The sequence below is a fragment of the Mercenaria mercenaria genome, chromosome 15, assembly GCF_021730395.1.
Source record: "Mercenaria mercenaria strain notata chromosome 15, MADL_Memer_1, whole genome shotgun sequence".
NCBI classification, from domain to species: domain Eukaryota; kingdom Metazoa; phylum Mollusca; class Bivalvia; order Venerida; family Veneridae; genus Mercenaria; species Mercenaria mercenaria.
Genome location: NC_069375.1, coordinates 40,468,925 through 40,496,578, shown reverse-complemented (window position 1 = coordinate 40,496,578; position 27,654 = coordinate 40,468,925). Strand labels below are relative to the sequence as shown.

General features: G+C 35.5%; 3 protein-coding genes across 3 annotated transcripts in view; 2 read left to right on the top strand and 1 right to left on the bottom strand.

Moving 5' to 3' along the window:
* The window catches only part of LOC123561252 (iron-sulfur protein NUBPL-like), a 34,673-nt gene extending 34,377 nt beyond the window's left edge, over positions 1–296 (bottom strand). Inside the window, exon 1 of the mRNA XM_053525072.1 lies at positions 140–296. Coding sequence (XP_053381047.1) covers positions 140–220 — 81 coding nt within the window. The 5' untranslated portion in view covers positions 221–296. The remainder of the gene's footprint in view (positions 1–139) is intronic.
* LOC123551916 (tRNA methyltransferase 10 homolog B-like) lies at positions 256–14,421 on the top strand. Its single transcript, XM_053525071.1, has 8 exons — positions 256–311; positions 1,632–1,820; positions 3,115–3,241; positions 4,461–4,576; positions 5,991–6,143; positions 11,259–11,402; positions 12,497–12,617; positions 14,274–14,421. The coding sequence occupies exons 2-8, from the start codon at positions 1,644–1,646 to the stop codon at positions 14,381–14,383; spliced, it is 948 nt and encodes a 315-aa protein (XP_053381046.1). The 5' UTR covers positions 256–311; positions 1,632–1,643; the 3' UTR covers positions 14,384–14,421.
* Positions 14,422–21,694: 7,273 nt separating this feature from the next.
* Positions 21,695–25,593, top strand: LOC123556743 (uncharacterized). Its single transcript, XM_053524201.1, has 2 exons — positions 21,695–23,370; positions 25,437–25,593. The coding sequence occupies exons 1-2, from the start codon at positions 21,695–21,697 to the stop codon at positions 25,591–25,593; spliced, it is 1,833 nt and encodes a 610-aa protein (XP_053380176.1).
* Positions 25,594–27,654: the final 2,061 nt, after the last annotated feature.

Sequence of the window (27,654 nt, the reverse complement as noted above, 5' to 3'; positions counted from 1 at the left end):
GATATTTTTCCAAAAGCAAATATAACAAAGAAAACTGCTGCATTCATTTGATTAACAACAGCCAAAACATTTTTATCCGAAAAAAACCTATATCCGAAATACAATCGTGTAACAAATTCTGAAACATGGCTAAGCTTACCAATGGATTGTCATGGGTTGAATATTGACGCATTTGACCAATCACATTAAGAATTCTTCTTATATACTGCTTTCTTTGCATCCTTAATTCGAAATAATCAAATATTTTCTGTTGGTAAAACTTATGTGTACGCCGGTTACCTCTTATTTAAAGAGTATCGTACTGAAGGGAGGTAAATATCATTACAACACGGTCATAATTTTCATCGAATTTAATTGCTGCTGAACGACATTTGGGAAATGTTGATTTCAGTACTAAATAAGAAAAGTTAAGTCTACCGGCTGAAAGTATCAGATATGTTTCTTTTCCTCCCTGTCCATATGAAATAATGTAATGAAGATTCGTTCCATTTATTTTCGAACATTGTAATTCGTACATCTTAATTTCAACACTTTTTAACAGTTTTAATATTGTCATTAAATTTTGTGCTCTCTGTTTTGTAATATTTTAGTAATATATAGGATATATGCAAGTAGAAATAACATATTCCTGTAGATATTTACGTCCTCGCTATAAGAAAATATAAAATTGGGTCTTGCTTGTCTCATTTTCATAGTTCCTATTGTTATTGTGTTTACAAACTTATTAAGTTAATTTTGAGTCAAAAGTTTTTTTTCCAGAAAACAGTTCCTGAGGATGCAGGTACACCAATCAGTGCATCACCAAATATACTAATCAGTACATCACCAGATACACCCAATTAGTGCATCACCATATATCAATGGGTGCATCACCAAATATACCAATCAGTGCATCCATAGATGTATACACCAATTAGTGCATGCACCACCAAATATACCAATAAGTGCATCACCAGATACACCAGTTAGTGCATCACCAAATATACCAGTGTGTGCATCACCAAATATACCAATGTGTGCATCACCAAATATACATGTACCAATCAGTACGTGCATCACAAGATACACCAAGTAGTGCTTCACCAAATATACCAATTGGTGCATCACCTTGAAATATAACAGTCGGTGCATGATCAAATATACTAGCTGGTGCATCACCAAATATGCCAGTTGGTGCATCACCAAATATACCAACTAGTGTATCACTAAATATACATGTGCCAATCAATCAGTGCATCACCAGATACAACAATCAGTGCATCACCAATATACCAATTGGTGTATATCACCAAATGTATCAGTCTGTGCAACACCAGATATGCCAGTTGGTGCATGACCAAATACATCAGTTGGTGCATCACCATATATGCCAGTATGCCATATATGCCAATTTGTGCATCATCAAATATGCCAGTCAGTGCATCACCAAATTAATGTACAATTTTTTATCAGTGCATCACTTAATTTGCATTTTGGTGCATTATAATTTATATATACCTATTGATACATCATGCACTAATCAAGCTATTTACTACACCTACTTATTTGGCTAATTCACGTGTCTTTTCCTTTCTTCTGTCTTATCAAGTGTCGAAGTTGACAAATTTATTAAAACATCATAATTATTCAAGGGAACAGAATTAATGGAAGAGGTACAGACAGTCACATCGGGCAGCAGTGGTCAGGGTAATGAATCAGAATCTGATGTTGCTGGACTTCAGGTCAAGGATAACTCAGCAGACATGGAGAAAGATTGTTTTGACAATATAGAGGAACCTGAAACATCGCAAGATAATGGAATAAAACAGAAGAGACCGCCTGTATGTATTCATTACTTCTGTTTATTACTTCTCTTGCTTTAATAATCTAGAAATTTTGCTTAATAAAATAGGAACATGTTGTATAGGGGTGGAGTTTTGAACAAATTACAGAATACCTTGCGACTTTGTTCCTTTTAATGATGGTAAAATAAAGAACTAAAACACTATATAACAAATTATTATACAGTGTTTGTAACAAACAGTATTTCAGTACATTATCTCAATATTCATAGTGGTTATAATGGTATGCATTACTGATTACAATTATGAAAACAATGATAAACATTTCTTAACTGTGCCACTTTAAGTATATACTATAATATCTAATTTGATGAATTCACTAATTGCTAGGTACAAAGATGTATGAAAATATATATTATAAGTCTGGACAAAAAGTATCCTTATTGTCTGAGAGACTGACAGAGTGGCTGTAGAATTAGTTGGGGTTACTCATACACATGCTGGGTAAAATTTCCAGGAAAATAATATGGAGACAGTTTTAGAACCACATTTAAGACATCACTTTAGACAACATATTACAATTGTGAACATTTAACTTAAATACCAGATGTCACAGAGAGGAACATTGTACATTTTTAACATATAAAACATGCCGATAAGCACTCTGTCCCAGGAACACTTTGCATCCTCAATTTTTGAAAGAAATATTTACTGATTACCTGCTACATACTTGTATCGTGTCAAGTCAAGACTAGTCAAAACATACTTTTGTCAATAAATGTTTTGGGATATGTCCCAGTCTTTATACTTATAGCTGTCTGCCAGATATATTTACATCCCTATGCCTGATTTATATTTGAGCCATGCCATGAGAAAACCAACATAGTGGGTTTGCGAACAGCATGGATCCAGACCAGCCTGCGCATCCGCGCAGTCTGGTCAGGATCCATGCTGTTCGATAACAGTTTCTCCAATTCCAATAGGCTTTAAAAGTGAACAGCATGGCTCCTGACCAGACTGCGCGGATGCGCAGGCTGGTCTGGATCCATGCTGGTCGCAAACCCACTATGTTGGTTTTCTCATGGCGCAGCTTATTTGTTCTGAGAATTTCCGTGAGTAAGTCATCTGCCCAATCTGTCTGTTGAATTTCTGTTTTAAACCAACAGTCCATAATTCCATAGACATAGTCTTAGTACATGTCTTAAACATTAAACTTGGTTGTATTATTTCAGCCATGTGTCAAACTGCAACTTTATTGTAATGTTACATGTACAAGGCAGATTTAGTAGCAAAATGTAGCAACATTTACTCTTAAACTATTAATACATTACAGAGGTCTGAAAGGAAGAGAAGAAGGCATGAAGAAATCTTGTTGAAGAGAAAGGAGGACAGAAAGAGGAAAAAGATTGAGAGGAAAATGAGATTGAAAGAACAAAGAAATGAGAAAGATGATACTGAGGGTAGAGAATATTTATATTAATGTTTTTAAACTACTTTAAGATAATTATAATTAGTGTATTATAAACAAACTTTTATGACCTCTTTCAGAAAAGGGGGAGTGGGGTATATCGTTTTGCTCATGTTAGTCTGTCCATCAGTAGACCATTTGGTTTCTGATAAATAACTCTTTGGCACCGGCCATAGTATTTGCCTTTGATAGTAGTGATAACCTTTAGACCTTTAGGTGACCCATATTATTTTTAGGGTAAGAAGGTTAAAGGTGATGGTCATAATGACCTCAAGACTTGTAACAGTTTCTGATCAGTAACTGGAGAATGCTTGGGCCTGCAATAGATGAAGACTGTTACAGATATCTCCTATTATTTTCATGGTCAGTTGGTCAAAGTCAAGACCACAGTGACCTTGAGACAGAAAACGGTATCAGGTGATTGAAGAACATGTAGACCTACAGTTTTGAAACTTTATAGGATGATTTCCTGGGGTCACTAGATAACCCTTATTGTTATGTGGTCAGTAGGTCAGATGTCAAGGTCAAAGTGATTTTTATGCTGAAAAACGGTATTAAAACATAACTGGGGAACATTTCTTTGGGTGTAGAATTCTTCTTGTGAGAAAGCCATCCAGCTGACTTATAGAAGATTGGTGGTTCTACCTCGGTTCCAGCTTGTGATGAAATAATAATGGAGGGGAACCTAGGGTCTTCCTCCACCCAAAAAACTTGAAAAGTCACCATATGACCTAAACACAACAAAAAAAACAACAACAATTTGATTGGCATTTTACTGCATCATAGTTTCGAAGACAAGCCCTCCTTTATTTCTGGCATGTTTGAAGATCTTCATTTATATCTTTTTATTCATACATATTGAATTTATCACAATTTTACATATTTGTGTGGCCTGCCCGCTTAGCTTAGTAGGGAGAGCGTTGGTCTACGGATTGCGGGGACGTGAGTTTGATCCCCGGTGGGGCGTATGTTCTCCGTGACGATTTGATAAAGGACATTGTGTCTGCTGCAATCATTCGTCCCCCATCATGTTTCATGTGGGGAAGTTGGCTGTTACTTGCGGAGAACAGGTTTGTACTGGTACAGAACCAAGGAACACTGGTTAGGTTAACTTCCCGCCATTACATGAATGAAATACTGTTGAAAAACGGCGTTAAACCCAAAAAACAAACAAAACAAACATATTTGTGTGTATACATTTCTCTATCCAGAAAGGTTAAATCCTCGTGAATTGAAAGAGGAGAGAAGAAAGCGATGTCAAGAAGCATTGAATAATGGACAAAAGATCTGTATAGACTGCAGTCTGGAGAGCTTTATGAGTGAAAAGGTATAGTAAAATACCTCATGTTATATTATAATTTGGTACATTTTAAGAAATTTCCTGCTAAGGATTGACAGAAGATATCTCTTTTGCAGTTATATAACCTACTGTACATCTCTGATACATTTTAGGAGATTATAGGCATATTGAAGGGAAACAGTAAATACTGTACTAGTAAAGAATGCTGGGAAAATGTTTACTTAAATGTAGATTAACTGTATGCCACTGCATCACTGAGATACTGGTAAAAGTGGTGTGTTCAAAAATAATTATTAGCTTGTCTACCTGAAATTTTTCATATAGTTGAGCTTTTGTTCAGGGTCCTTGTCTGTGACACAACAGTTTTGCATGTAAGCAGGTTTCACAGAAGCTACTAAGTCAGTTTGCGTTCAAACTTCACATATTATTATTATTATTATATACCACATTTATATAGCACTCTTTTCATATAAAAATACATTCAAAAGTGCTTTACATAAAAGCATCTATATAATATTCAATAAAAATGGTAATTGAACTATTATAGAATGAATTTAAAATTACATGACGGTAATAAGATACCAAGCATTTTAATTTGGAAGGTAGGCAGATCAAAACATGAAACAAAATACAATAGCGTAAAAAATTAACTGACCTATCAAAGACACAGGTTAGAGCAGAATAGAACAGAAGATACATGTATCTTACATTTTGAACAGACAGAATTTACCGGTATGATGTCTGTGAAATGCATCGCAGCATGCAGACCGTCCCAGATGATTGGGTCAATCCCACCTAAACGGTCCGGAGAACATCCACGATACATCCCACAAAAAAACCAAAAACACTGTTTGTATTATTCTGTCACACTAGAGTTCTTGAAGAGAGTTATTGATTGGCCGGCAAAGTACCTACATTTTTCTACCAGGTAATTAGTGAGATTAGTTCCCAAAGAATTGCATATGTTTTTGGCATCTTGAAATGAACTCACAGGACATAACATGAGCTTTTATCTTGTCAAAATTATGCTCCTTTTTAACATAATGATTTTGTGAAAGTATTGCATGTAAGCAGTTTCCTGAAAAACTACTTGACTAAACTACTTTTAACTCTTAGCCTGCTGAATTTCTAAAATGGACTGGTCCATCTTTCAATTTGGAAAGTACCATTAACTGTTAAAAGGGGTGCTTACCAAAAAAGTACTGATTGAATGGCGAACAGTGCAGACCATGATCAGACTGCACGAATGTGCAGGCTGATCTTGGTCTGCACTGGTCGCAAAGGCAGAATCAATTGCCACCAGCAGGCTAAGGGTTAAACTTATTTAACATGTTCGAATTCCATTTTCACTTGGATTGAGACAAGGAGTCAGGTTTTCTTCCCCTATACCATATAGTCTCTGCTCTGAAACATTTTACCATATCTTTCATTCATTCTGCAGGAAAAAGGAAAACTTGCAATGCAGATAGGAAGACTTTATGGTTCAAATTTAAGGGCAGATAATCCAGCACATATTTACCTCACAGGATTAAACAAAGGGGGAACACTCTATCAGGAATGCCTGAAGAAAATGGATGGCTTTGAAAGTTACCTGGTAAATGTTTTGTATTTTATCATTGATTTTTTAGCTTGACTATTCGAAGAATTGTATTTTTCTCACTGCTACCTTTTATGAGAGCACACCTTGGTTGAAGTTTTGCATGCAAGATCATATCTCAGTAACCATCACTTGTATTAGATTGAAATTCATACAAGGCTTCCTAGTCATCAGGCCCCAATTTCACAAAAAAACTTAAGTAATTGCATAGCTAAGTCTGTTATTTCAAATGCTTGTTTCTGCCCATTTATGCATCTTCAGTGTTGTCTTTTTCATCTATATCAGAACTGTATATGACTATTCCATAGATCAAAACGCAACAATTCTGAATTTTACAGAAAACGAAGTATAGAAAAAAGAAATATACTTAAGCAAATACTTATGTTCATTATATTGTGCTTAACCTTTAGTCTGCTAAATTTCTAATATGGACTGGTCCATCATTCAATTTAAGCAGTACCATTTATGATTTGAAGAGGTGTTTACTGAAAATTTACTAACTGAATAGCAAACAGTGCAGACCATGATCAGCCTGCATGGATTGATTACAGTAATTATCTGATTGTCAGTAAAGGTATTTGTATCAAACAATGTCAGCAATAAGGAGTTCATCAAAAAGGAGTGAAGGTCAAACCTGATATCAAAGGTCAAAGGGCAAAAATCACAAAAAAATGGTATTTTTGAAATTTATTTTTATTCTTTACAATAGTTTGTTATCATAAGTCACTGATCTTTTTTATGTAATGTGTACATATCAGACAAAGTCAGCAATGCAGATCTTATTGCAACAAATCATGGTCAGTCCTGATAATTGAAGGTCAAAGTTTATTTTCATGCTAAAATTCGAAAAAATAGCATCATGTTTACTTTTCTTTCTTTGTTAAAAATGTCTTACCATTATTATCACTTATGTAAATTCATTTTGTAGTATATATATCAGGCAAAGTCAGCAGCGCAGGTGTAATCCAAAAACTGAAGGTCAAATTTGTGTGGAAAATCGCATACATAGGTTCTTTTTCACAATATGATTTTATTGTTTAAAGATACTTTTGTCGAGCCTGCTTGCGTCCAAATGGCTGTTCGGTGTATGTGCGTTGGTAAGTGTATCTGTCCGAATTTGTTTGTCCGGACCATAACTTTGACATGCATGGAGCGATCTTGTTCATATTTGGCATGAATGTTTACCTCAATGAATGTCATGCACAAACCGTAGGTTCCTATCTCAAAGGTCAAGGTCAGACTTGGAGGTCAAAGGTCATGTCGGATCTTGTCTGGGCCATAACTTTGACATGCATTGAGGAATCTTGTTTATATTTGGCATGAATGTTTATCTCAATGAGACGGAGTGTCATATACAAACCCCAGGTTCCTATCTCAGAGGTGAAGGTCACAGTTAGGGGTAAAATGTCATTTTAGAGCTTGTCCGGGCCATAACTTTGATAAGTATGGAGCAATCTTTTTTTATTTGGCATAAGTGTTAACCATTATGAGACAGAGTGTCATGCGCAAACCCCAGGACCCTATCTCAAAGGTCAAGGTCACACTTAGGGGTCAAATGTCATATAAGATCTTAGGCCATAACTTTGACATGCATTAATAAATCTTTTTTTTATTTGGCAGATCCCTTTTTGTGGACTTTTTTTTATTAAATTACTTCCCTTGTTGTTATGATAAATAGCTTATTTTGTAACTTTTTTGTACCCACCGACAACAAAGTTGTAAGGGAGGGTATACTGGTTTCAGGTTGTCTGTCTGTCTGTCTGTCCGTAGACACAATCTTGTGCGCACCATCTCTCCTTATCCCCTTGACACAATTTAATGAAACTTCACACAAGTGATCAGTAACAACAGTAGTTGTGCATGGAGCATGTTAGGTTCTTTCAAAAAAAAAAATTGCAGAGTTACAGGACTTTGTTTTTTGTTACTATACTATATACATAGACACAATCTTGTGCGCACCATCTCTCCTCATCCCCTTGACACAATTTAATAAAACTTAACACAAGTGATCAGTAACAACAGTAGTTGTGCATGGGACATGTTAGGTTCTTTCAGAAAAAAAATTTGCAGAGTTATGGGACTTTGTTTTTTGTTACTGTACTATATACATAGACACAATCTTGTGCGCACCATCTCTCCTCATCCCCTTGACACAATTTAATGAAACTTTACACAAGTGATCAGTAACAACAGTAGTTGTGCATGGGGCATGTTAGGTTCTTTCAACAACAAAAATTGCAGAGTTATGGGACTTTGTTTCTTGTTAACATACTATGTACATACAGTCTGCATATGCAATCTTGTGCGCGCCTAATCTTCCGAACCCTTGCACACAATTTAATGAAACTTCACACAAGTGATCAGTACCAACCCTAGTTGTGCATGGTGCATGTTACGTTCTTTTAGATAAATATTCTGCATAGTTATGGGACTTTGTTTTTTGTTACTATACTGTATACATAGTAAAGATACAGTCTATATACATACAGTCCACATAATTATGCAATCTTGTGTGCGTCAAATTGCAATGTACTGTGTCAGTGCATGTGGGGGGGGGGTGGGGGTGGTGGTGTACATTTATCACCTTTAGTGATAGCTCTAGTTATTATTGGTCGTAGGGAAAAACCGAGACAACCTTTCTGTGTTATTACATGGATGGTAACTCAAATTTTTAGGTGTGTTTTGACATATCTGTACCTGGTAAAGATCTTTTTTTGTGGACTTAGAAATTTTTTTTATTGATGATTGTTTCTGTTAAATAACTTTAGTTTGGGTCAGGATATTGAAATGAAACTTGTTTTAATTGGCTGAAATGTTTGAATCATTCAGGTCATATATCAACAAATAATGTGCTTGACATTGTTGCCTTTTGGGCCGCAACAGTCTAGTTGTCATTATTAGTAACTGCTTGTTAATAATTTTAATGTGTACTATACATGTCCCACAATGTCATTGATGAAGAGATCATCAGAAATGAGTCACGGTAAAATGTGATATTAAGGTCAAAGGTCATTTTCATGTTAAAAAAACAAAAACAAACAAAATGTAGCTCTTCAACCTTTAGCCTGCTGGCGGCAAGTGATTCTGCCTTTATGACCGGTGCATGACCAAGACAGGCTGATCCTAGTCTGCACTGTTCGCTATTCAATCAGTAAATTGTCAGTGAACACCCTTTTGAATAATAAATGATATTGCCCAAGTTGAATGATGGACCAGTCCATTTTAGAAATTTAGCAGGGTAAAGATTAACTTTATTTCTTTGTCAAAAATATCTTGTCGTTAATAGTCATTTCATTTTAATGTATAAACGTTAGGCGATGTCTGCAATGTAGATCTAATCCCAAATGTTATTGAATATTTGAGGGTGCTGTCTCATGGACAGCTCTTATTTATGCTTTTTTGTTAGCACAAAGGTAACTACTGAAGAGAAACTTGAAATATAAATAGATACAAATGAAAGGGAGATCACTACTTTAGTACCATAAACCTTTGTTCAGTACTTTACAAATTATTTCCACTTTCAAAGTTAGTTTTCTTATTTTCTCCTTCATACATGTCAAGTTCCGTGGACAATTTTCCAGGAGATTTCAGTTGAAAATCCAGGATATTTGATGAAAATCCAGGAGATTTTTTCGACGTACGTTTCTTAGGAAATTTTTGGTTGAATATAATACTATGTAACAGTTTAGGTCCGATTTCGGCAATGTTTTTAGGTGCTTAACTTGCTTTATAAAGCATTTCAACCTTTATCATGTTGAATACGATTGATTCTGCCTTTGCGACCAGTGTAAATTGTCCATGCAGTCTGATCATGATCTGCACTGTTTGCCATTTATCAGTCAGTATCTTTTTTGTAAGCCCCCATTTTAACAGTTACCGGTACTGTCCAAAATGAAAATTTTAGAAATTCTGCAATGTAAACAAAACAAAAAAAAAACAACATATAGGTTTATAATAACTTTATTTAGTTATTACAGTATTCTTTGAGCAGAGGAATAGGAATTTGGATGAAATTTTAAATTTTATACTGGCGAGTTTCTTTAATGTGAATAATCTGCAGGGTTTTTTTTTACATTCTTAGATTTTTTTGCAGATGAGCAGAAGCTAACATAGATTGGAAATAAATCCATTTCACCGTTTTTAATCTGCACTGAAAACTGCTTTTTACTCATCAAAATGAAATACAAAATCATAGCAGTGTTAAAAGAATGTTAAAAACTATCTCTAGTTGTTTGCTCAATTATGCCAGCAGTGGTAATGAATAAAGGTTGGCTCTTTATCTATTCAAATGTATCCCTAATATATCTTTTCACACTGAATCTTCAATAAACAAGTTCCTGTCTTATCATCGTATTATGTCAGTATCACCACTCCCCAATTAACACAATCTAAAACTTTTATCAATATACCAGTAGAGTGATAAATTACGTCAGGCACAGTGTGTAATTAGGGATTTAGTTTGATACAGGAAAGCATTAGCTTGGAATGGAGAAATGATTGATTTCCGTATGTCCGGGAAATGGACAAAAAATCCGTGAGACTCCCGGACAATCCGGGAAACTTGACATGTATGCTCCTTCTCCAGAGTATAACTTCAAAAGTTCTAAGGGGGTTTCAATGAAGACTGAAATATAGATTGATATTTTGAAGAGGAAGGGTATTTTTTTAGAAGAATGATAACTCTATTTTGATTAGTCTGCAAATTATCTCCCTTCTTGTACTTACTTTTTTTCTTTGTCCATATCACAACTCCAAAAAATATTGAAGAGATTGATAAGTTTTGTCCAGATAATGACTTCACAAGTACAAAAATGAATTTAAGAAAAGTGTCATACATGTATATTACATTGTAGATGGCAATAAGAGGAGGTACAGAATACAATAAAAGATCGTTTTCTCTGAGGTCATAGTGGAATTATTCTGATTTATTACATTTTTGAAGGTATTAATATCACGAAATTTGCATGGTCACTTGACAAAGCCGTGTCATGGGGGGGGGGGGGGGGGGAGGCATCCATCAGTTCCACTGATAGTCTTGTTATTTGTTTATACAGAGCTATGTCATTCATGCAATATCTGATGGATGACCTAGGATTTTCTTCTCTACTTTAGATAGATACCAAAGAGGAGACGCATTCAGAGTTATTTCCCCTACAGCAGGTTGTTTGCCTCAGTCCTGATTCCAACAGTCTTCTCACTGACATAGATCCTGAAAAAGTCTATGTGATTGGAGGTTTGGTTGATGAAAATATCAAGGTAAATTAATGTTTTGTTATGTCTGTACATCAGTGGAGTGTAGAAGTTCCACAGGTGAAACGGAGCTGTTATGGAGTATTTGTAATTTTTGCGCCACTTTAATTTCACAGTTTGATAGACATTGCACAAATAGGAATTGATAAAACTTAAGTAATGTTTTAGATGAATAATATTCATATGTGTTTTGAACTTAGATGTCATTCTGTAAGCGAATATCAGCAAAAAAAAAAAAAAACACTTGAAAATATTAATCAGTCTACTGTGTATATTTTAATGTAATTATTAATTTGTGATTAAATATCTTTCTCCTACCAAACTATTTTAAGGTTTCTTATAGTAAGCATAAATGCAAGATATTAATATGAAAGTACTTTAAATAAAAACATTATTTGGTCAAAATTTACCACATTGCTCATACAATTGAATTGAGGCGTTTTCTTCATACTGTGTACAAAAAGTATATTACTTGTTTCTGACATAAAGCATTGTCAAAAATTAAGTCAGTAAATAGAGGGGGCCTCTGTGGCCAAGTGGTTAAGGTCGCTGACTTCAAAGCACTTGCCCCTCACCGATGTGGGTTCGAGCCTCACTCATGTGAGGAAGCCATCCAGCTGGCTTACGGAAGGTTGGTAGTTCTACCCACGTACCCGCTCTTGATGAAATAATGCACGGAGGGGCACCTGGGGTCTTCCTCCATCATCAAAGCTGGAAAGTCGCCACATGACCTATAATTGTGTCGGTGCGACGATAAACCAAACGAAAAAAACAACAGTAAACAGAGTCAGTTTAAAAAAACAACAAAAAAACTTAAATTTAGCAATTGAATAAATCTTTTATGAAAAGATGTTTGTTACCTATAGAGGTTAGTCATTAGTTTTTGCATTTCAGTCCAGTAAAATACTATATCATGATATTTTTAAGTGAAATTTAAAATGTTGCTCAACATTTGGTATCAAGTGATATCAATATTCCATATGAAATTGGAAGCAATAAAATCTATACAGCAACTATAATTCACTTAATTAACTAGTTACTGTGCATCTTTGTTTGAATAAATATGCTTTCATTGGGTAATTATTATCTTCTGTTTTTAGCAACGTATAACCGAAAATCGAGCTGCTGAAACTGGTATAGAGACAGCAAGACTTCCTATTGAGGAGAATATGGTGAAACTAGAGCAGTCATCACACTCACAGGTCCTTGCTGTAAATCAAGGTATATTTTTTATTTCATTGCTGCTTTCAGAAAAGAATGAAAATCAGTGTGTATGTAAAATTTCACACGTGTTTTATCTAAACTTTTAAATGATTGATACTCTGATTCTATGCCATATAAATATATATACATTTTTTTGTACTTTGGGAGTACATGTCTGACTGTCTACTTTTAAGGTTCAGATCTTATACATGTGAAGACATAATATTTTACAAAAGTTTTTAAGCCATTCAAAGAAAACTATGCCAATCATAATCCTTGATAGTAGTAAGGTGCCTCTATGGTGCCACAACTGCACATGCATGATGTCCGTGTTGGATTTAATTTTAGAATGGCATCACAGATCTGTCTATAGAATGACATACATGAGTCTATAAATAATGCAACCTCACTGTTTTATATATAGAAAATGAGATCATGCATCTGTTGTTCTTTTTTATGTGTTCTCATGTTAACACATGTATTGTCATTCTATCTTTAGATAGAACACTAGTTGAAAGTGTAGAAGAAAACCACTAGTTAAGCCAAAAAATTAAGCATTCATACTTTGGTGTTACTTTTTTTGTGTAAAACTCCATGCTGCTTTAGTGTGTTGCTAAAAATTTTAATTTATCCATGATCAGTAATTATGTCTCCCACCACACAGTGGTGTGGGAGACATATTGATTTACTCCTGTCTGTGTGTCTGTCTGTCACAAATCTTGTCTGCACTTTAAGTCGAATATTTCTCATCCGATCTTCATCAACTTAAACATTATGTGTTTGCCAATAAGTCCTCGGCTAAATTCGATAACTAGCCAAATTGGCCCAGGCACTTCGGAATTATGGCCCTTGAAACTTGTTTTTGATATTCAATGCACTGAATGTCTGATAAGGCAGTTGTGGTAGACATGTGCTTTTCTCAAAAGCAGCTCTAGTTTTTTGGTTGCAGTTAGCTTTGGTGGTAAAATGATCAAAGGGCTGCAGGTTCCTTTTATTCACATTTATGTATTAGGAATCACTTATTCATAAGTAGTCTGCAATACAGTGTGCAAATTCAGTCCAAGAAGTCCAAATGGGATATTTGTACTGTTAGTGAATAACTTGCAATGACATCTGGTGTAATCTCAATGCATTTCAGATACCTGTGAAATGATTTTTATCAAAATTAGAATAATTGAGCACCAATATGCAGAATTTCTTACAAAATGAATTGGAACTTTAAATTGACTTTTTAAAAATATTTTAAGCGATTTTTTTTCTCTAAAAAATCTGTAAGATGTGGCTGATGGGAAAATGACCAGTGGTACAAACCTATTGACATATGGGTTCTGCAAGATATTTTGATAAATTACCAAAAATATTGTACAGAAGGGAGTAAACCATTGTTACAGTAACGCTTCTGAAATAATGAAAAAAAAAAAACAAAACAACATTCTTCTTGTTTATTTTATACTAAATATCTAACATCTATTTTAACTCTCTTTATCATATCTCAGTGTCATAGTATACATTCTATGTAAACTTCGTTGAAAATAAACATGTTAAATTTTTTTACATGTAATAATGTATCATTATATTTGGTAAAGTCTGTGTAAAAGCAATACTGCACTATTTAGAAATGAGCATCTTTTGACAAAACATTAAGAAAAATTGTTGTTTTTTTTACTCTTTCAGTGTTTGACATTTTGATCTCGTATATTTCAATCAAAGATTGGAAGAAAGCCCTGGCAGTGGGTGTACCGAGAAGAAAAGGATATACAATCACACCAGATGATGCAACTTGACTGTTACTATGTAAATATTAAAATAAAAAAAAATAGATATGTTTGATTTTGTCATTATTTTAGAAAAACAGACTGTAGTATAATTGATACAGCAACTTGAAACTCGGTATCTCGAAATCTAATGGATAGAGCGTTTTACTTTGAGATAACAGAAATTCGACTTAAGATGATATTTAGGTTATGTGTCTTCGAGACAGTCATAACTTTGAGATAAGCGAATTTGAGACATCGAGTTTCAACTGTATCTGCAACAGGTGCTTAACACATTCACCCCTGCCTGTATCATATAATAGAGTACAAGGAAATTCATTGCTGCAAGCATCAAAGACGCCGCCAAGTGTTGTGTCTGAAGTACATTTATTGCAATATAAGAAATCACCTAACTATTAGTTTGATTATTCTGACTGGTTACATATTATCAACATTAGCACATAATACAATATATGTTATAAACTGTTAAAAGCTTGAAGAATAAGCATGTTAAAAAAGCATTACCATGCAATACAAATCCTCTACCTGCAATGACACTGACATTGCGAGTAGGGGATCGCTTTACATACAAAATTAGAGTAAATATTTCACCAACTAAGGTCAGCACCTGTGAAAAGTTCTTATATGCAGGAGCATGTGTATGAAGTTTCACAGAAATGCAGTTTGTTGGGAAATGAGGAAACGATGAAAGATAATTATTTCTAAGTTGTGGTTCACAGAAACCATTATCTTTATTATCATATAATGTAATGTGTGTTTTCTGTTCACTGATAAAGTTTCATGGACCTTAGTCACCTACATTATAGATTTCAGAATGCAGATTATACAGTTTCCATTGCCAAAACAACCAAATATTTTGTCCCAGAAAAGAATGATATAACATGAATAATCTCTAAATTGCCACTATTCACAAAGCAAATGTCATGAATCTTTCTTATATACTTTTGGAATATATCATAGAATTCCTTTCTTTTTCTTTCTTTTTTTGGACGAACGGTAAACTTGAAGTCCTCGTTGAACCGTAAGGTTACTAGGAATATGTCAGTGACTAGATTCAAATCTAATATTACAAGAAATTTAGCAAGCATGATAACCCACTGCCAAAGTGTAGAAAACGTTTTAATGAAAATCTGTTTTTTAAGTTAGACAGGAATGGACAGATACAAAAACAAACTATCTATAAAAGTAAAAAAAAAAAAGAAAAGAAAAATGAAACAAGTAACAAAATATAATACAACCAGAGCAACTGACTAGTCATATAAAATTAAGGAAAATATAACTTAAACAAGGAAATATATTTGAAAGTCACTGATGCTTTGATTAGTTATGGTCCCATGGCTTTTGAAATTTCGATCGAACCATATTTTAAAGAAGTATTAATCTGTCACTGACAAATTCAGCCAAATGATGGCCCTTTATTGCACACCTTAGTTGACAGTGAATATCTGTAAACAATAAGTATTTGACACATAAGCAAAAAAAAGTCAAAGGTTAGAATCAAGATGAGTTTATAAAATATTTAGAAATATTCTGACCAGTTGTACATGTGGTCACAAATGGGAAACTCTATGCTTCAAGGTTAAGGTAACCATAACAATTATATAAATATACAATTGTAAAAGGAATCTGTAAAAATGTGCGCATTCTGAAATTACATCACTGTACCTATCAACAAAGAAAATAAGACAAAAGATTAAAATAAAAATAAGTTAACAGCGGCACTTTCTACGTTCATTTCAAAATATATATATATGCTTATTGATTCCTTTATTTATTTTGTTAATACGTTTTTTTCAAGGAATTTTATGCAGGCAAAGTGTAATTTTCCGTATTTTTATTTTTTAATATTCTCTTCGAAGTTTACTTATTGTAAAATACATGAACGCTCCCTTGTCCGCAATAGACCTCACGCGTTGCAGTATGCGGAGTGTTCTATTAATAGAAAATTAGATAGGTAAGTAGGTCATGCTAAGGTCAGAAATAGAAAACTTGACTTACAGAGTAACCTCCCTTATCAATAAATCGGATCAACATTTTGACGAAATCATAGATAAAAAAATATTTTCTGCTCTACAATAAGGAGAGAAAAGACAGATAACATTGTTTTATATCACTTAATAAGTTACATTACATACATTTCTTATGTTTTTTTGCCATTTCGTTTTGTTTATTTACTAAAATCTATTGTGCAATATCGTGGGTCCTTTTACAAACTATTCACTATGTTCAGTTTATCATTCCGAAACTATTCATTACCATCTTTACAGGGTCCAAAATAAAAGTGTATCCCATATACTCGACACCGCCTTCTGGCGGCGTCGAATTATGATACAGGGGAATTTTTTTCCGACACCTGTGATCTGCAATGCTGTTGAGAAATGATTTATACTAGTATGTGTGTGTGCAATAGTAAAAGATCCTAACCTCCCATCTCTCGACCAGAACTTTAATGCTCCTGGATATTGAAAATTACAGATTTATCGGTAGATAGCGAGGGACAAAAATAAATACATCCGCAAATTAAAGTGAACAAAAGTTGAGAAGTGATGTGAAGGCATAAGTGATATAGAAAAAAAACCCATTTACTAAGCAGACAAAATAGGATCTTATTTATTGTGGTGGTGTAGGTCTTAATACTGTGTTATTAGAGTAAAGATTTGTATCGTCACAGACGATATAAAAATACACATGGTAACATCTTTAAAAGGCCGGTCAAATAGCAAGGGGCAGGACGTGAAGTAGTTTCACACTTACTTCGAGCAAAGAGCTATAAAAAAAAATGTATTTAGACTTCTTTGCTTCAAGCGGGAAAAATGCTTACAAACTTACAAAATGGCGGGTATTTGCTAAAATTATCGCACGTTCGCTTGTTGTTTTCATCAGGTCATGGGTTTCTATGGTATTTTGAACTCTACAGATATGTGCATGCATCAGTTCTATGTCTGCGTCACACTCGGTTTTGCATTTCAGCACCGTAGATTTCGAATTGTCGAAGTTATTGAAGGCCATGTTCATGTTTTGAAACTCGAATGACGTCCTTTCTTGCCGATTTTTGTTGTTGTTGCAAACTTGTTCTTCAAGCAATCTTTTACTTAATAACTTGAGTCAGGAATGATATTATTGAAGCTTGGTGTAAAGGTAGCTTCCTTGGACACTAAGTTTTTGGTTTCATATGGGGTAAAGATTTAAAATCAAGGTTACTATTATTAAAAATAGAAAAAACGATTACCTTTTAACATCTGAAGTATGGCAATGAAACTTGTTTGGTAGGTATCTTGCATGGAGAGCGAGCTTGGGTACTAGGTTCAAGGTCAAGGTCACAGTTGCCCAGAATAGAAAAAAAAGTTTCCACTCAATAACTTTAGTCTGGAATGACATATGGCAATGCAATTTAGTGTGTAGGTAGCTTGCATGGAGAGGGATCGGTGGATTGCATATAATTATGGTCACTAGCGTCAAGGTCACCATTACTTAAAATAGAAAAAATGTGTCCAGGTCACCGTTCAGCATAAGGTCTTGTTGTAATTGGACTTCATAGTAGCATAAATGGATGCAGTTAAATATGTAAAACAGAACATGACGATGTGACCAAGTTTGAAAACCTTTTTTTTTTTGTATTTCCACGTTTCTTGTCATAAAGTATTGCTCCTTTTTCAGCTGTTTTAATTCACTTTTTAGTGATGATGTCTTTAATATTCGTGCAGCTCTTGTTCTTTAAAAATGCTTCTTCCGGTAACCATATTCAGTTAGCCAGGTTAACTTAGCTTGTTTCTAGACTAAGTGGTCGAGAGTTCGATCCTCATGCGAAGCAAATGATTTCCATGACGAAAAACGGAGAGGCTTTCCCAGACGCAGTTACATAATTGTAAATTGCATCATTGTCGAAGCAAACAAAAACTATTCTTCATCATTTTCTTTATCATTCACCTCCTGCGTGACGGATATTGCACTTAAATATAACGGTATTAAACATCCAAGCTGAATATCCGAGATACAGGCGTTCGCCTTAAAATTGAAGGACATGTTTCTGATGCCTATCGTTTTAATAAAATTTATGCACGTGTATTTATTATATACTGACGCAAAAAAGAACCGTGTAGTTAGGTTTTACTAGGTTAAGAAACTTGTAAAAGGAGATACAAACTTTGAAATAATATATAGGATATTTATGTGCCTACCACACGATGCAGTATGTTCTGTGATAATCAAAGGTAAGAAACGTTGGTTTAGTCCACGTTTAATGACGTTGTAGGTCAAAACTGAAATTCGCATTTCCCTAATAGTTAATTGTGTGTTATTTTCTTGATTGCTTTACTGTAAATGTGTTTGATTTTTGTAATTTGTCCAGTACCAATTGTTTTCACCTCTCCTATCATCCGACATAACGATTCATAACCGCATCGATTCGACGTAACAGCTGACGAAATTCGGAATGGCATTGCATATCAGAAAACAATGTGTTTTAGATGTATTAATGTGGTTGAAACTATTGCTTAGAATCTATGCTAAAATCATACTTGATTTGATGTAAATGATATGGGTTGATTTGTTTTAATAAACATCCACTAAGCAAAACATCCATCGGTCATTTAGACCAGTCAAAATGTCCTCTTCCACCAATCATAATGCATTTCTATAAAAAGCAGAGGAGTTCTTTAAATAGGCAGATGGCAACCAGGACTACTCGACTCCGACTAACCCAACACAATATCTACATAATAACTACTTGCGCAAACAAGCATACCGAGCGATTTCAACAGATGACTATATATAATTAAACCGTTATTAAACTAACAAACACAAATCCAAACTGACAGGCGGCCGACACACAATACCTAAACAAACTTCGAGACCAGACGGCATAAAACACTACCAATATCATCGAACACTTACGATCACATTGACCACCGCTAAATGACCAACGTTTAGAAACCAAAATTGCATACTCTCTACCAAAGCTTTTTTACACCGAGACAGCTTTTAATCGCGCCCACTCTTTCGAGCTCAGAATTTCCTTTAAGAATTGCATAAGGGGATATGTCGGGTTCACAACTTCTTGCCCTCCATCATGTGCTTGACTTGATCCATCCGGCCATTAAATCCGTGGCGAGGTTGTTTGTGGCCTTGCATTATCGTGCATCAGGTATCCGGGCTATTGATGCAGAAACGGAACCACCACTGGACGGAAAACGTCGACAATATAACACTGGGCATTACGATTGTAGGGAAAGATGACCAGACCTGTTTTTTTGTTTGTTTTCGACCCCCACTCCATTAAACACACACATTAGCCAGACTTCCCCAATCCTGCTCCACAAACAATTCCCAGCAAATGGTTCACATCGACGGTGAAAAACGCGTACGCTGCCATCAGCAACTCCCTAGCGCATTGGGCACGAGTCCAACGTAAATGACGTTGAGTGATTGTAATTATGATTATTAATAATTTGAACTACGTAGAGTTATCTGGCCCCTTACTGGGTGTGCGTTCGCACTCAAATGGTTAAGAATGCTTTTTTTCCCTAGATATGCCGTATTAAATTATGGTACTTCTATCTGGTTCAAACCTACTACGTTGACGCGTTAACGCCATGTTCCAGTCTTGGCGTGCCGTCGTAACCTTTTGATGAACGCCGTCTACGACGCTTCCAGATCAGTAAAAAACGCAACCGCAGATTGATAGTTGTGTTGCGATGACAATTTAACTTCTTGCAACATCACTGGCACCCCCGATGCAAAAAAAGCACAAGAGCTAAGCCTTGAACCCTGTCGTTTTCGCGAAGACGTGGTGTCTTGTAAACGAGTAGAATTCAATGTGAAATGCATAAATGTTCGATAAATCGGTCATAGATAAACACTTGTTTCGCACGTGCAAACAGTTGCGTAACGCCATTCTGTCAGTTTTGAAGATCATACTCAGTAAAATGTAAGATAAATTAGTGCAATGTGTACACACATATATGTGTACTTATATTGAAAAAATCCACATGGTTATTCCAAGTGGTGAAAAATACAGCAAATAAGAAGTCTTGGTACATATTATACCAGATTTACCCTTCTTTATGATAAACACGTTTAAAAATTCAACGACAGCAACGCAGGCAACTCAGGACAACAATTCATTCTCTACCAGTCCAGATACATAGCGGTCTGACTATAGCGACAGAGAATACAGTCATGTCCAGCTAAGTTCTCAGGAGGGTATAGAATATATTGGATAACAGAGATCATGTCTCTGAGAAAGGGATGGAATAATTGGATGACTGAGGTCATGTCCGACCATAAAACTGACCTTACAGTAATTATCTTCTTCCTCGAATTGGGGCCTCCGTGGCCGAGTGGTTATGGCCGCTGACTTCAAATCACTTGCCCCTCATCGATGTGGGTTCGAGCCTCACTCGGGGCGGCGTTGAATTCTTCATGTTAGGACGCCATCCAGCTTACGGAAGGTCGGTGGTTTTACCCACGTGCCCGCTCGCGATGAAATAATGCACGGAGGGGCACCTGGGGTCTTCCTCCACCATCAAAGCTGGAAAGTCGCCATATGGCCAAAAATTGTGTTGGTGCGACGTTAAACCCAACAAAGTAAATAAATAAATTCTTCCTCGAATTGGTAGATTGGATTGTTTATTTTATTGGTAGACCTTTTAACACCGTGTCTGCAAAATACTCCTCCGAGTAACTGTTTAAACAGGGGGTCCATTTGACCCGGGACCCGGGAGTTTTTTAAAAGACGCTCAAGGGACCCGGCATGATACTTGCCTGTGCGTTACTCGGGACCCGGGGGCATTTTCCTTTGATAATCCTTTCTCTTATCATTCATTTCCTACAACACTTCTCCACTATTCACAGCCGACTGAAAATATCTAAATTCTTGGACAAAACGTAAAAAAATACTAATACAACAATTTCTATGGACAACAAAACATTTAAGCGTCTTTCTACAAATCATTAGTTTGGCAGGTATCACGGATCAACATAACCGACTAAATTTGACTCGTCAGACCATAAACTAATGAGGTAGTTTATTTGCCCTTCCTACTTTTCACTGGGAAGGACGACTGCACTTTCAAGTGCATCTAATGCAAACACGCTTCACGATTTATCGGCTAAATGTGTACAGAGTAACATGAGATTATTGCAAACTACGAAAGTGTATGTTATTTTGGACCTGTTTCATAAACCTCGGATTTAAATATGTTTTCATTCTTTTCTACAATGAAAGCAAAAACAATACAGATTAAAGAAGATATTTCGATAGTTAAGATTTCTACCTGTTAACTTTCTTTAGTTGTGATCTTAAACAGTAGGAAAAATAAAATGGCGGATGAAGTGAGCTATTGTGGACCCTGTCTTCGAGAAGAAACCGAAGTCACGGCGGTCGTGCATTGTTTGGAGTGCTGCGAAAGACTTTGTGAAAATTGCATTAAGTTCCATAATAGAATGAAAAGTCTTTCAAGTCATAAACTGTTTAATATAGGCGACGAGGAAACCGGTACTGATAAACTTGACTTTTTAAATTCTCTCACAAAATGTACCGACCACGAAACGGAAGACGTTCGATATATGTGCAAGGACCATAACCAGCTTTGTTGCAACAAATGTGCTATAGTTAAACACAGAAAGTGTGAACATATGGTTTGTTTAGGGGATGAAATAACCGCACGTGGGACAACATACCAAGAGACAAATAACAGACTGGAAAAAATTCAGCAAGGTGCGGAGAAGTTGATCAGGTATGAAAAAGAGCACGAATCTTCTGTCCAAGCTTCTGTAGACAATGTTGAAGAGAAGTTGGTGAAGACTAAGAACTTGATAGATGTAACGTTTCTAAAACTGAGACAGGCAATCACATGTGAAGCTGCAGAGAAGAGCAGAAACATTATAAAGCAAAGTAAGGTGGAAATTGAAGAAATTGAAACCTTAAAAAGTGAAGTTGACCGCTCCCGCAGGAATTTAGATTTTGTATGCGAAAATGGGGAAAATGTTCATTTATTTCTCGTTGAAAGAAAGATGGAGATGGAACTTAGAAGACACGAAGAAATGTTGCAAGAGCTTCGACGAGGGTCGAGTGTTAGAAATATAAATATGGTCGAGGGCATCACCAATCAAGATTTAGCAAAGACAATAGCATCATGTTTTCATATCGAAGAAAACGCAACCCAGAGCCGAGAACCAACGTATGCAGCAAAAAATACTGAATTGAAAAACTTGGAACCAGTCTTAGAATACGAGGAAAAAATATGGCTTTCAAAATGCAATGCATGTTCATGCATTTGGATTGACACTTATCTTGTGGTCGTTTTGCATGAAATCAAACAGATTCAGTTGTTCCTTGTTGAGGATGAAGCCATTAGACACAAAACAACGAGGAAAACCTCCTCACAGCCATGGGCTGTGGCGGAAATTGACAATTTAAGATTTGCCGTATGTTTTCCAAATGCCAAAACTATTGAGATAATGAAAGTCATTGAAGGATCCATCATGACCCTGGATATGCTAAATACAGACAAAGATATCTGGGATATCGCATTTGACAAATCCAGATCGGAAATGATCAGTCTTTCGCGGTCCGGGCAGATTGATATTTACAAATTGGATGGCACAAAGTCTAGAAGCTTGTCGCTACCTACAGGGATGTCGGCCGCCTTGAAAAATGCTTATAGCATTTGTTTCGATAGTGAACGTGATGTGTTGTACATATCTAGCCATGCGCTACACAAGTTGCTTGCTATAAGGTTAAGTGGTTCAATTGTTTTTGAATACAGTTCACCTAAAGTGAGATATTCTTGGCATCCAGACTTGGACAGAGATGGTAACATTTATCTGCCATTTCACAGCTTAGATGGAGGAATGGGTGCTGTTCACCAGATAGATAGTTCAGGACAGCTCATACGGGAAATTAAACTTCCCGGGCACGGACTGTGCGTATGCTTTGATAGGACAAAGACAAAGTTTCTTGTATCTTGTTCTACAAAAGAACTTCTTGTTATTAGGTATCATTTCGAGTGACATGATGCGGTCATGTTGAATTTTTACGGATCAAGTTCATTAATGATTGGTCAGCAAAAGTGACAATTTTGGATTTTTACTTGCAGATTTGCCAATGATTAATATAGCAAATAACAAAGAATGTATGTATTCAGCTATGAAATAACTTAATCTTAAAATGCAAGCAAATATTTTCAATCCAATCAGATTATTTTGTTTAAAAAAAAAAATGAAAAAAAAAAGAAAAGAAAAAGAATTACAATAAATGTGTATACATATATTTCCCTTTAGATGCTTGACTGAAAAATTATGCTGTGTCGACATGCTAAAGAGACCGAAATGTAAAAGGAATGCCGTTTGTTACAAAATATTGTATTCTAAATGACTGATTTTGTCTAAGAAAAAGGGACAGATAGAAGCGGACTGCGTCCGTCCGTCACACTTCATGTCCCTTCGAATACTATGCCAGCTAAATGGTGAAAGTCAGATCTAGCGTGCAAAGCCTATAGAACAATAACTTTTGTCATGCATGGATTGATATTCAAAACAACTTCCGCTAAATATCAAGACAAATACCACTAACTCAAATTTCAAGGTCATATTTAGAGGACAATATTAGGTTATAAATGACTTTTTCAAATTCCTTACATCACTTGCAAATTTGCTCGTGATGGTTATTGCACATGCTAGTAAAACATTTTGTCATTACTCATGTAATAAAAATGAGATAAAATATAGATTGAATGATAAATATGAATGCATACTAACGCAGCACATGGTATTTTGGCAACATTTTTAAAACGAGCAGCGAATTGTATTCGTGGGGAAGCTGAAGTATCGTTGGCTTCTCCAATATTGCAGGAAACTGACTTAATGTTGTTTTGTTTTAATGGATTGTGCTCATATATGAATTCAAAGCATGGACATATATTCATATTTATTCAAAGTAGAACATGGTCATAAGATTTGCTGATTTTTTTTCAAAATGTTATTAATAACAAATTAAACATGTATCAGATTAATTTTGTTGAATTCAAATATTTTATGTATGCGTTTTCAGAAAATGCGTTATCTGTGATTTTGAAAAATATTGGCAAAATGCCAAGTGTTGCGTTAAAGCGTCTTGTTTACACAATTTTGGTATAAATAAAATCTTTTCAAAATCTGATAAAGATCAATTTTTAGCTCATCTGATTTTTTGGGGAAAAAATGATGAGTTATTGTCATCACTTGATCGGCGTCGGTGTCGGCGTCGGCGTTGCCTGGTTAACTTTTTTAGGTCAGCTTTTCTCCTAAACTATCAAAGCTATGCTTTGAAACTTGCAACACTTGTTCACCTTCATAAGCTGACCCTTTACAGCAAGAAACATAACTCCATCCTCCTTTTTGCAAGATTTATGGCCCCTTTTGTACTTAGAAAATCAGTTTTCTTGGTTAAGTTTTATCTTTAGGTCAGCTTTTCTCATAAACTATCAAAGCTATTGCTTTAAAACTTGCAACACTTGTTTACCATCATAAGCTGACCATGTACAGCAAGAAACATAACTCCATCCTGCTTTTTGCAAGATTTACTGCCCCTTTTGGACTTAGAAAATCAGTTTTCTTGGTTGAGTATTATGTTTAAGTCAGCTTTTCTCATACACTTTCAAAGCTATTGCTTTAAAACTTGCAAAAAAAACTTGAAAATTTGTTATTGCGCCAAGTGTTGGCAGCAGAAATTTTGTGCTCTTGATATTTTGATTATTCTGTGAAAACCAGTGACTTTAGAACCAAGATTTTTTGCATAATGTTTCATGAATATATGTAGATAACATTTCTGTGATTCTAATTGGATTTATTCATTCGATAGTGGATTTTATTCAATAAAACAATTGGATGTACAATAGAATAGACTGCTTTTACTTGTAAAATAGTGCATATTTTTTTTGTGAACATAATCTCACAACATAATGTGCTTTATAAAGTATAATAGAGACCAATTATTGAAATTGGAAAACATACCCAGAAGGTTTTCACGACCAGACAAAGAAACATTGAGAATTCTAAAGGATTATGATATTTTGATTTACAGATCTGCCAGAGGTGGTAATAATCAACTTACACGTAATTGGGATATCCATCAAGGGATTAAACTGGACAATATTAGAACATTACCTGAGGCAATTTCAACTGTAATATCAACAGATAGACCAAAGCATAAGAAAAAAAAGCAACAAAGAAGTGCTTGATTCGAAAAGAACAATGAATTTATCCCACATAAAATATGAAACTCAAACAATAGTTAAAGGCCAGAAAAATATAAAAAATTGTTGCATTAACCCAAGATCCTTGAAAAACAAAACGACAGCCTTCTGTGACTTTATTATCTCGAATGATCTAGATCTTATTGCTGTGACTGAGACATGGTTAGGCACCTCCATCGATAAAGCATGTCTAGGTGAACTGTTACCTGATGGGTACAAAATCAAGCATGTGCCATGCACTGGTAGTAGGCGTGGAGGTGGGGTGGCCCTCATTTATAGATCGGTGATAGATGTAAAAGTGGTCTCTTAACTAGTGACAATACTTTTTCAACATTTGAACATATTGAGTGTAATGTTAGCTCATGGCCGTTATTTACAGACCTCCTCCATCAAAGAAAAATGGTCTGAATACAAATGATTTTCTGGAAACCGAGTGGCCAGATTTCTTATCAAAATACGCCGCAGTTGACAAGAATATCATCATAACTGGCGATCTGAATTTTCATTTAGACATTCCTTCTGATCGTGACACCATGAGATTTAACAGTGTGTTACAATCTTGTGGCATGTATCAACACGTGAAAGGGCCCACCCACGTCCACGGTCACACCCTAGACGTGGTCATCACCAGAGACATAGATAAAACAGTATCGGCAGTAGTAGTGACTGATCCTGGATTATCAGACAGCTCTGGAAAAATAGCCAAGGACCATTTCGCGGTAATGTTTAATGCACATGCCGCGAAACCCGCTCCGGCAAAGAGAACTGTGACATACAGGAAACTCCGTTCGATTGACGTTGATGCTTTCAAAGCTGATATTCTATCATCCGATCTTTTGAATTTGTCACAAAGTACATCAGATGCAGAAACTCTCGTCTCATTATACAACAGTGAACTTTCAGCTTTAATTGACAATCATGCGCCTTTGTGTTCAAAAACCATCACATTAAGACCATCTTGTCCCTGGTTCTCGGAGGAGCTCCACGACGCCAAACATTTGAAACGTAAACTAGAACGTACATGGCAGACTTCAGGACTCGCCGTTTACCACTTAATGTATAGGAACCAATGCGCAATCGTTAACAAAATGTTAAAAAAGGGAAGAACTGATTAATTACTCAGAGAAAATAGAATCAAGTGAACGAGACCAAAAAAGCTTGTTCAAAATAACGAAACATTTATTGAACGGTCCAAGTGAAGCGGCACTTCCATCAGGCAAGAACCCAGAACTACTAGCACAGGAGTTCAGCGATTTCTTCATAGATAAAATAGAAAAAATCAGAACTAATATTGCATCCCAGGATCAGAATGAATCATTTACTCCAGAAGACGGACGCATATCACTATGTGATACCTCGCGTTTGACTAGTTTCAGTCCAGCAACAGAGGAGGAGGTGAAAAAGCTTGTTCAAAAGTCACCTAATAAGTCATGTGAATTAGACCCTCTTCCTACATGGCTCTTGAAATCTTGTATAAACGAACTTCTCCCAATATTGACGGAAATTGTTAACATCTCTCTAGAAAGTGCAATCGTGCCGGAATCATTTAAAACATCACGAATAAGACCATTGTTAAAAAAGCCAAGTTTTGACCAAAACACACTCAAGAACTACAGGCCTGTTTCCAATCTGCCATTCCTCTCAAAAATCCTTGAGAAAGTGGTAAACAGAAGAATTGAGGAACATCTGACGAACAATCAATTACATGAAATAAACCAGTCAGCATACAGAAAATTTCATTCAACTGAAACCGCATTGTTAAAAGTTCAGAACGACATTCTCGAATCCCTTGACAAAGGTGACGTCACAGTACTTGTGATGTTGGACCTGTCGGCTGCATTCGACACCATTGACCATAAAACCCTTCTTCACAGACTCGAATTTAATTTTGGATTTGTCGATAAACCCCTTCAATGGGTGGCATCATATCTAACAGACCGCTACCAAAAAGTATGCATCGATGGCAAACTCACTGAACCAGTCCTTATGAAATTCAGTGTTCCTCAAGGATCTGTTCTAGGCCCAAAATTCTACACGATGTACACA